This window comes from Alosa pseudoharengus, unplaced genomic scaffold, assembly GCF_046254945.1.
Source record: "Alosa pseudoharengus isolate Yale_2024_CS ecotype anadromous, Long Island Sound unplaced genomic scaffold, YU_APseudo_1.1 YU_APseudo_1.1_scf_2, whole genome shotgun sequence".
Lineage (NCBI taxonomy): Eukaryota > Metazoa > Chordata > Actinopteri > Clupeiformes > Clupeidae > Alosa > Alosa pseudoharengus.
Window position 1 is genome coordinate 34,359,597 of NW_027468663.1, and position 10,897 is coordinate 34,370,493.

Here is a 10,897-nt window from a genome sequence, read left to right on the forward strand (position 1 = left end):
ACATAGGTACCTCTAGTGATGACGCATAGCAGTGCAGGAGAGGGGGCGTGGCCTCCAGGTCTCTTCTGTGGCAGGTATGATAGAAAGACCAGGGGGAGGAGTTACCTGTATGCAGCAGGTTGCTAGTGTACACAGCAGTGCTACACCTGTTGCCTTTCCCAAGCACGCACATAGTGTCTCTCTCTCTCTCCCTGGGCCAGCCAGAGAGACGACAGGAGGGGTGCGAGGGGTTCACCATGGATCCCAAAGAGGCCAGCGGGACCGAAAGGGAGAAAGAGGAGAAGAAGGAGAAGGACAAGACGATAAAAAGGAGAAGCAGGCTTTTACTCAGGTACCTAGAAAGGAGGAAAACAGACACCATCGTGGACGATGACAGCTCCAAAGGCGATATTAATATTGGGACACTGATCAGAAGGAGCCAGTCGGATAAGACAGAGTACAGCGCCAAGCTCAAAGGTACGCTATCCTTAGACTCACATCACATATGATGTGCTTATGTTAGCTCTAGTGAATAACACTGCCAGTGAAAATGCTTTTCATCTCAGGTTCTACTAGTTCCATAATGTGACACCGTCTTGTGGTGTGTATGGCCTGTGCATGTGATGCTGAGCACCTGTTGTATGTGGAGGATGAAGCAATTCCTTTGGGATGATGTCATGTCACATATGCAAACCGGCCTCCCGGTAGTGTTGGGAAGGGCCGGCCAACAGGCTGGGCGTAAACAAGAAGGAGAAGTAACCTTTGATTGGGACTTCACTATGGCAACTCCACTGTGCATAAAATCACTGAGCTTACTACATGGAATCTATATGTTGTCAGTGCAAGAATAGCGAAACACATGACAGGGTCCATGCTATTAGTACAGCGAACAGTGGGGATAGCTGCAATTATGTCCTTCCTCTATCTTTTGTTGGATCAAATCAACTGGGCTGCAATGTCATAAAACAATACTACTTTCTGAGGTGACAGAAAACGAGACCTCAGCATTTCATGAGAACCTGCCATGCCTGTCTCTATGACAAAGGTCTGTGTGCCACACACAATAGGAATGCAGACCTGCAGGCAAGACAGAAAATCATTGGTAATGCTTTAAAGAAAACTATGATGGCAATCTTGTGCTACTTGTCTGGTTGGTATTTACAGTGATGCACTAAAACTTGTGATTAAGAATGGTCTGACACACTTAAGTGTATAGTCACTGATAAAGTGAGGCCATTGTGGTGAATTAACAATGACAAACAAATAGGCCTTTCTTTTTGTAATGTTCTAAATGCCAGGAGATCAGCTGGCTCGTTATGTAGGTAAAATAGTGGCAGTAAATAGCATATCAGCACTTTCTACAGCTTTCTTGTTATGTGCCTGAAGGCAATACAATATCCCTGTCTGCAAAACCCCTTACAGCAAGTTCTAGTTTGACTGACCTTGGTCTACTCATTTGGTCTTAGCCGTGCAAGAGCTGGGATGACTTCACTGAATGAGGAAATATAGGACTTGCAGAACAATGACTTCCCTTCACGGTAGCACTGGTTGGTTAGGTCATAATAATTACAACCATTCACTCTTTCTGGTGCATACTCTCCTTACTTGTTTAGCAGGTTTAGCATCTTAGTTTATAAATCAGCATTTTTGTGTATGGGTATGTGTGTGTCTTGTCATGTAGGGGTGTGTGTGTGTGTGTTTGTGTGTGTCTTGTCATGTAGGGGTGTGTGTGTGTGTGTGTGTGTGTGTTTGTGTGTGTCTGCCTGTGTGTGTGTGTGTGTGTGTGTGTGTGTGTGTGTGTGTGTGTGTGTGTGTGTGTGTGTGTGTGTGTGTGTGCATAGCTAAGGAGAGAGTGCCCTTCATCAATAAATCTCAATATAGCTCAACTCAACATGCATGCCACCTCCAGAGACAATGTGAGACGGTCAACCAGATGCTTAAACTAAGCCAGGCCTCCCTCCAGATCTCAGTGAGGGGAGAGAAGATTAGCTTCGTTCAGAAGTGTCTGAAGTCAACTGGTTTATTAGACATCCCCATGCCCCGCACTCCACAGGTATAGTGACCTGGCCAGAAGGGATATCCTTCCCAACCACCTTTCTCACTCCTGAGGTTTGGTTTGGACTGCTGACATCCATCAAAGTACCATTGTTTATGGAGACAGACCCAGGTTCTCAACATGTCATTTTCCCTCTTGGTGACATGCAATCCAGCTAGGCCAGTCTTCTGGAAGCTTCAATGGGACAGTCTGTGAAAGGCTATCTACTTTCATGGGAAATCTCTACCAATGGAGGGCATTTTGCACTACAGATTTAAACTGAAGTTCTGTCTGGTTTTACTTTGTATTGTCTTATACAACACTATTTGAGGTCAAGTAGATGCTGCCAAATGTGCTGCTTTTTTGTCAAGTTATAGCTAGAGGCGAAAAAAAAAGGAAGCTCAGTTCACATTCTCACGGGTGGACCCTTTCACTTCTCATTGAGGCTGACGAGCATAGCTTCCAGTGGGACTTTGAACATTCTCACAGTCAGTTTTTTCTCACAAAAACATGTCTGAATGTCCATGAGCTGTCTAGTAAATGAGAATAGTATAAAAGTATTTAGCCTTTAAAGCAGTTGAAACATAGTGGACACTTGTAAGGTGATATCATGGGTGGGGGCGGCAGTATCCAGTTTACTCCCGTACGCCTCTGTGAGATTGACAGGCTTATTGTTCTCTATTTTCATTCATAGGAAAGCTCACAGAATACCACTGCCATCCCTCTCACCAATGGAACAAATATTGAGTCACCAATATAGCAAATATTTTTAAGCGTATAAAATAGTTGAGAATTGTAGAAAGGAAAGCCCTTTCAAATGGCATTGTTTTCATATGGATTGTTTGTATTCCAGATAGGAATGTGTTACCTGGGGTAATAAATGAGAAGATTCTTTAGAGATATCTGACCATAACATATACTGGCTTTCACTGTGCCCATCACTTTCTTGGTGCCAATGACTGTCTACGTCATACACTATGAGCTTCTTAAGCTTTCTCCAAACAGTATGCTGTTTGACTCTTTGGAGAAAGAGTTTATGTTTGTGCTCATTGGATGTGGGCGTGGCATGCAGTTGTCAGGTACTTCCTCCAGCTGAAGCAACTGGAATGTCTGCAGTGCCATGACATTACATCACCACGGTGATGACTTCTGTAACCTGATACCAGGACATGTCTGCCTGCCTCTCTTCCTTCTCTCGCTCTCTCTCTGTCTCTCTCTCTCTCTCTCTCTCTCTCTCTCTCTCTCTCTACCAGTGAATTTAGTCTTTCTTGTTCTTTCTCTCTCTCTCTCTCTCTCTCTCTCTATCTCTCTCTCTCTGAGAGGAAGAAGCGAGGCGATGAGGTGGTGCGGAAACATCACTCTTCCCTGAACACACGTTCAGGCCTCGTCTCAAATGCAAAGTGCAGGCAGCGAGAGACAGATTAGCCGCTCTGAGCGATAAAAAGAGAGAGAGGAAAAAAGAGAGAACCTGACTGAAATTCTAATGAAGGTGGCTGGCATCCAGTCAAAGTCATTAGATCTGTGTATCCACGGGCTGGAGTCTGGCTGCATGTCAGGCAAACAGAGCTAGATTTATGTGTACTTTCACGTCCACCTACTGTTCCATACAAGACACTTCTCATTATATAAATGCATATTCACATGTTCTGTAGGTATCATATCATATCATTTCATTTTTAACCAGCCTTTTTTAAGTATTAATATGCCCTTAATATACCAGCCATGTAATATTAATGGAAAATCCAACAAGCATTATTATTCGTCAGAATACTCATCCTTCACTGTGTACATTTCTTGTCCCATCAGAGAAGATGGCTCCTCATGACCTCTCGTCCCTTGCACTTGACCCCGAGGAGGTTCGGCAGAGGAAAATGGCCAAGAGGGCCAAGGTTATTGAAGAGCTGGTGAAAACTGAAAACGATTTCTTGACCGACCTGGAACTGTGCATTAGAGAGGTGTTACAACCTCTTCGAGTAGCTCAGGTACAGTCCTGCCCTCACTGGAGAAAACATACATCACATCTGAGCATTCATTCATGCAACATTGCATAGGACAATTTTTTTTCAAGAAACTGATGAGAGCTAGTGGAACCAGTGGAGTTTGTTAACAGTATATCTTTTATCTCTGCTCGGCCTGTAGGTAGTGGATGTGGACCGCCTGTTCACCAACATGGAGTCAGTGTGTGCCGTCTCAGCTGAGCTCCTACATCGGCTTCAGGAGGCCACTGCCGAGCCTGACCCTCAGGCAGTACTCACAGGTAACCTCTCAGCAGTCAGACACAGGGGCGTCGGACTGGGGGTAAAACCACTACTGATTATAGGGGCCCAAGGGAGGTAAAAGTCTGGAATATATTTTATTTTACCTGGGTTGAGGAACATGGGGGTCCATCAGGACTGCCTATGCAGGGGCCCAGGATCTTGTGCTATGCCCCTGGTCAGACACTCACAGTTATCACAGCAGCTTTCAGTTGTTTCCGCACCACTAGATAAGGTGTAAAGTTGGTGACCTGTCTCTGGAATAAGGCTGAAGTTCACACTTATGTTAAGGGGGAAGTATTCAGTATAACAGAAGCATACCACCACTGAGAAATGACACAAACGCCTAATGTGTGAGGGATTTCACCTGCTCTGTTTTGCTTTGTGTTCACACATCAGGAGAGGTTTTCATCCAGGCCAAAGCTGTATTAGAGGAAGTCTATAAAATATACTGCTATCATCACGATGATGCCAACACCTTGCTCAAGTCCTATGAGAAGGAGAAGGAGATTCAGCAACACTTCAGGACATGTACAAGTTCACTAAAGTAAATAAAGACATTTTCATTATTTCATTTCCAGTATCATAATTTGAAACATCATCCCTCAGAGTGATAATAACTGTGTTTAAATTTCACTTTACAGGAAGATATATGAACAAGAGTAAGTACACATTCTGACAAACCATGCAACACATTTGTTTATGACAAAAATCTTTCATGTGTGTGTGTGAATATATTCCTTCAGATGTCTATTTGGTATGTGGTTGGTACTGATATCTCCTGAATTTTACCTCAGAGGAAAATCCAACCTGCTGGACATGGGCTCTCTCCTTATCAAGCCGGTCCAGCGGATCATGAAATATCCCCTGTTACTGGCCGAGCTTTGGCAGGCTACGCCTGATGACCACCCCGACCGCCAGCCACTGCAAGAGGCCCTCACTGCAGCCAAGATCATAAACCTGAACATCAATGAGTTCAAGAGAGGGAAAGACATTGGTAAGGGTGTGGACAGTAGGCAGGCGAAACAAACAACAACAAAAGCCAGTTGCCAGCCTCAGTGTACTGTATCTCTACTGCTCTCTGCCATATCTTCTCATATCACTGTGAAAAATCACTGCCATTTTGATGAATGAAAATAAGTACAATGTGTGAATCAATTGTGTACTGCCTCTGTGTTCAGTAATGAAGTACAAAAGGAGCGATGAAGAGGGCACCTTGAAAGGCAGGCTGAACAAGTTCAGCATCCACTCCATCAGGAAGAAGTCAGATAGGTTTACAGGTTACCTGAAGTTCCTCACAGGCGTCGAGCCACAGGTACTGATTAAAGCACTGAAGTGCAGCTGTGTTTGTTTGTTAATGTTAATTTGTATGTAGTCATTTACATTTGAGGATATACATTCAGTTGAAATGTTATGTTATAGACATAAATATGCCACATAGGTTTCCCATTGGAATGACAATTAACACTATTTTGTATGTAGGTTCGAGATGAACTGTTTGATAAGGAGGAGAAGTTGTTTCGCAGCCTGGAGAAATCTGTGCGACTGCTGGTCAAAAATGTCCTGTATTACTTGCAGCAGGCACAGGTACTTTCCCCTAAAACCACTGAATAGTTCTCCTAAAATGTTCTTGTTCTGTTTAAGTGTAGACAAATTATGAGGTTTTAATTTTCTCTACATACAGTAGCTGTGGCAAAGGTAACACCCTCATGTCTTTCTTTTTCAGGAAATGGTATCTGTGACTGCACAGAATGCCAATGATCTTGGAAAAATTATGATGGATCCAGACGTAATAGACACCAATGGGTTTCACAGAACCAAGAATGACAATACTACCATAGACCCTTATAAGCACTTTGTGAGTTGTTTTGCTTAACTTGTATCAGTTTGAAAAGATGTATGAAATCCACCTTATTTTTACTTTTTCTTATATTTTCTCTTCTCTGTTGGCTACACCTTCTTTTTTTTTATTTCACATCCACATTTTTTTTATCCTGCTTCTCACTTTTACCAGCTGTCCACCCACTATTTAAAGAACATCCATTGCTGAATATTACTTGAATTTCCCCTAATAAGTATCTATCTATTTATCTATCTATCTATCTATCTGAATATACTTATTTTCTACTATGATATACATTACCTTGAGCGTGTTTGCTGCAATGTTGTCTTGTTCTGTGTGCGAGTGTGTTTCTGTGCTGCTGTCCTCCACAGACGGAGAGAGTGGAGCGGCAGGTGTTGGCCCCTCTGTCCTCGCTGCAGAGCATGTTCGCCGCCCCGCAGAAGCTCATCCTGAAGCGCTACGACAAGCTGCTCGACTACTGCAGTCGTCTAGAGTCACGCTCTTCCCCCTCCTCCTCCGCTTCCCCCTCTTCTTCCTCTTCTTCCTCTTCCCCCTCGCCTTCTGAGGAGTCGTGCCTGGCGGGCCGAGACTACCAAGCCCTCAATGCCCAGCTGGTGGAGGAGCTGCAGAGGTTCAACGCGGCCGCTCGCAGCATCCTAAGCAACTGCCTTTTCTTCTTGGTGGCCCTGTTGCAGCAGCTGATGGAGATGGCCATGCAGAAATGCCCCTCCATCCACCAGCTCCCGGTTAGCACCTGATACATAGATAAATTAATGTTATTTCCCTCTGGTTTGCCAGAGAAGGTATCCTAATTTAAGGTGGTGACCTAGTACAAACACAAAGAAACAAGCACAATGAATTTAGAAATTCTGCCTTCTTCAGTTTGATTCTTAATTAGCAATATTAATATTTTGCACTGTTTCTCATTGCGATATTCAGGCACCTTTGTCAAACATCAGTGAAGTCCAAAATAGTATCATGGAGGAGCTTGGTAATCTCGCTTTCGTCAAGGATAATGCACAACGCTTGATGGAGAGGAAAGTGAGCTTCGAGAAACGAGACAAGAAAATTGTGGTAAGTGATGTCAAGATGCCAATTATAGAAATATAAAAATAACAACTCAAACAAGTATTCTACACGTCTGTTACCCCTGTGTGAGAGCCACTGTAAAACGTGTCTGGCATGATAACAGTGATAATTCAACAGTGATAATTACCCTGAATGGGGTTTTCAGCGCAGCATAATCACCTGAACACCCTCTTTAATAACTCGTCACTTTGGGAGCTCCAGTTGAGAAAGCAGACCCGTCATCCTTCATATGCTTTGGCTAGCTCCTTTCTACATTGATCTAATCACAAGTCAATTAAATGCACAATGTTGAGATCTTATCTTAGTCAGCAAAGTGCAGTGCGGTGATAAAGCTGTTGGGTCTTGGTTACTCGTTGCGTACTTTTGTACCGTTTGCTCCCAGAGGGCGGCAGACTACTCAGTGGTGCTCCACCCTGGAGGACTGGTTAGCAGTTGCCACTGCCCTTCATGGGCGCTGATGGCTGTGCTTCTGTCCAATCCCCGCAGGCCCCAGAGATTCAGCGTCAGGAGGAAGGACACAGGGCCCGGCTGCTGGAGGAGTACCCTGCTCAGCGGCTCTACCAGCTGAAGCGCAACTGCAATGCCTGTCAGGAGCAAGACGTGAGCCTGCTGGAGGGGGAGCTGGTGGCCCTGCTGGAGGACCACGACCCACTGGGGAGCAGCAGCCGCTGGCTGGTACACACAGGCAGTAAGTGTGTGGTGTGTGTTTGCGTGTGTGTGTGTCTGTGTGTGAGAGTGAGTGAGAGAGAGAGAGAGAGAGAGAGAGAGAGAGAGAGAGAGAGAGAGAGAGAGATGGAGGAAGGGATGTTTGTCAAGACATTTTATGTCAGATGAAATGTTTGCTCCAACCGACATGAAAATGGAGGCATCTTCATTTGAATATGGGCACATATGGGTGAATATTCGTATATGTGCGGTGTAACCAGCTGCATCATAAGAATGAGTCTCTATAGGTTACAGGTGTTCCATTAGGATGCTGTGATCTCCACTGAGAGACATGAATCTAAGAGCTCTTTATTTTGAAATGATTTGTCGATATATATATATAAAATATTTTTATCACATACCAATTATGCTCCTCTGTTCAGTGCACAGAACTGTCACACAATTATTTGTCCTACAGTATATCATGAATATATATCACTAAAATGAATATTTTAGAGGTGTGGAGGAAGTGTAATCTTTTTTACGTCGGTTAATGTTATTATACAATTCATTTAAATATCTTAGTCATGGGATAAGAAATGCAGGGGTGTCACTTGGAAGAACTGTTTCCACAGTGAGAACAGTGGAGAAGTCCCAGCAGGCATTGCAATGTCACAGTTCTCCAAACTATCCTGTCCCCTGAAGGCTGTTGCCTCACAACAAGGCCAGCCTGCTGTTTGTAACTATGCTGTGATCTATGCCATGAGCAACAGCACCCACATCAACACAGCATGCCTTGCTGTGCAAAACCCAGTGACTCTCTCATGCAATGGAAAAAAAGGCTTAGGAAAATAGTTTGTGTATAGTGCAGTTGATGATAAACAAGTCTGAGTGAGTGGGTAGGGTAGGTGTGGGGGGGGGGGCAGTGTGGGTAGGTGTGTGTGTGGAGGGGGGGGGTAGGTGTGGGGGGTTAGTGTGTGGGCTTGTGCACCCATGTGTGTGCACGTGTGGTTTCACTTTACAGAAAATCCACATAGAACTTTGCAATGCTGTGAATAGCAATTAGTCAATATTTTCAAGTTGAACCATACTTTAACTGCCTACCACATTTCAGTACTTTGAAATAAGATATCAAACTTGTCTATCCAGGTCCCCATCTGCTGACTCTGATACTCTATAAGCTGAGCTAGGATCACCTTTTTACTTACAAAGCTGCCATTCACTCCCCATGTGGTTCAGAGGTGATCTCCGGTTTCCCCTCTGCTCTCCTGACAGACAGAGCTCTCTTTGTGTGTGTGGCAGGTACGCGGGGCTACGTGTACTCGTCCTTCCTGAAAGCATACAACCCTCAGCGGGAGCAGGCGAGGGCACAGGCGGAGCAGACGGATGACTTTGACAACCTGAGCCTGTTTGTGTCGGGAAGCGGCAGCAGCAGCCTTCGCAGTTTCAGCCTCCATACCTCTGACAGCACCTCCACCCTCTCTGGCCTGCAGGGGGAACCAGAGAGCGCAGAGGACGCTGAGACCAGTGAAGACCAGCAGGTAAGTTTCCCTCACTGGTATTGTCAAATATCTGGGGAGGACAAAATTAGAATCTGCTGAATTTCAAACTGCTAATATGCTAACAATGCCTGCATGCCATTATCAGTGTTAGAGGAATACAAAATTGCAGTATTTAGTGTTTGGGGAATACAATTTTTAAGAATAAATTAACTTGTCTGAGAAAGCCTAGTTGAAGGGCTGCTTTGGATAAAAAAAATACATTTTAAAAAATCAGGCGTACTTAAAATGTTTGTGATGCTACTGTGCTGCCTGCAGTTACATGTCACTGGCCATTCCAGATAAGCCTGACATAGCAACAAACTGCAAAACAATATAGGAAACTCCAACATACTGTCTTGAAAAATGCTAAAGCGCTGTCAGTGTATCGCAGGTGACTTAAATATGACATATCATGACATGCCATTATCCAGTGTGCCATATGGCAGGAAGAGCTCTCTTATAGAATTAATCATTAGAAACCTCACAGCATATACAGGAAATTAGCAGCTGTCAGGTTTATAGGGATTGCTTCTGTCTCAGAGATAAGAGCTATCTGACATTTATGACATTATTATTGTCATGTAACATGTTTAGAATGCATAAGTTCCCCTACGTTTGTGTCAGTGTTTATGCTGGGCACACTTGGAATTGTCTGACAATCATGAACATATCACACCCTCAGTTATTTAAACATGCTGACCGGATGCACTAGGTGGTCTACATGTCAGTTGTGTTCCTTGAATGTCACCATGTCTGACAAAAATAGTGTAACCCTAGAGATGGATGAACAGTGCCATCTGTTGGTGATCTTTGCCAGCCCTAAAAATAAGGCCAATCAGGTGGGTTGTGATGCAGGAAACTTGGTATTCAGGGAGCTTATCTGTTTTAAGCCAATAGGCAACACCACCTACAATTGATCAACTTGTTGCTTTGCAGTTTTATGCAGTGTATGCTTTCCAAGCACGCAGTGACCAGGAGCTGACCCTTCAGGAGTACCAGCATGTCCGCATCCTCCAGTTTAACGACCTCGGAGGCAACAAGGATTGGTGGCTTGCTGAGGCCAACGGCCAAAAGGGCTATGTCCCAGCTAATTACCTCGGAAAGATGTCCTACGCTTAGAGGGAACCGCAATACACATTTATTTCTTAAGTCCGTCTGACTGAAAGACTGGTCAGTATGAAGTGATGAAATGGCCGTGGACAGTGCAGTTCCATTGTGAAATCGAGCAATGCCCTAAATAATTTCCTTATACGTGCTAAGCACTTTCCACACACATTCAGTGTTGAAATCAAGAAGTGTGTCATCAAATATCTTATTATATTATTGTGATACAAATGTAATATATGATTATATCAATATATTATTGTTTTTATAGTAAATATATTGATCAAAAATACAATCTGAATATAGTGCAATTATCACTTTTACAAAGATCTACAAAATGAATAAAGATTTTATGATGAACATTGTCTCTGTTGTGTAAAAACTTAAAAGATACAGTCTGTTATCC

The 10,897-nt window shown here is 43.8% G+C and overlaps 1 protein-coding gene across 1 annotated transcript; it reads left to right on the top strand.

The window, feature by feature from the left end:
• The first annotated feature begins 111 nt into the window (after positions 1-111).
• Positions 112-10,851, top strand: arhgef38 (Rho guanine nucleotide exchange factor (GEF) 38). The gene is made up of 14 exons (XM_076294741.1): positions 112-456; positions 3,821-3,996; positions 4,154-4,271; positions 4,669-4,816; positions 4,914-4,931; positions 5,067-5,266; positions 5,451-5,584; positions 5,752-5,856; positions 5,996-6,127; positions 6,484-6,858; positions 7,052-7,186; positions 7,688-7,889; positions 9,149-9,387; positions 10,324-10,851. The coding sequence occupies exons 1-14, from the start codon at positions 237-239 to the stop codon at positions 10,504-10,506; spliced, it is 2,385 nt and encodes a 794-aa protein (XP_076150856.1). The 5' UTR covers positions 112-236; the 3' UTR covers positions 10,507-10,851.
• Positions 10,852-10,897: the final 46 nt, after the last annotated feature.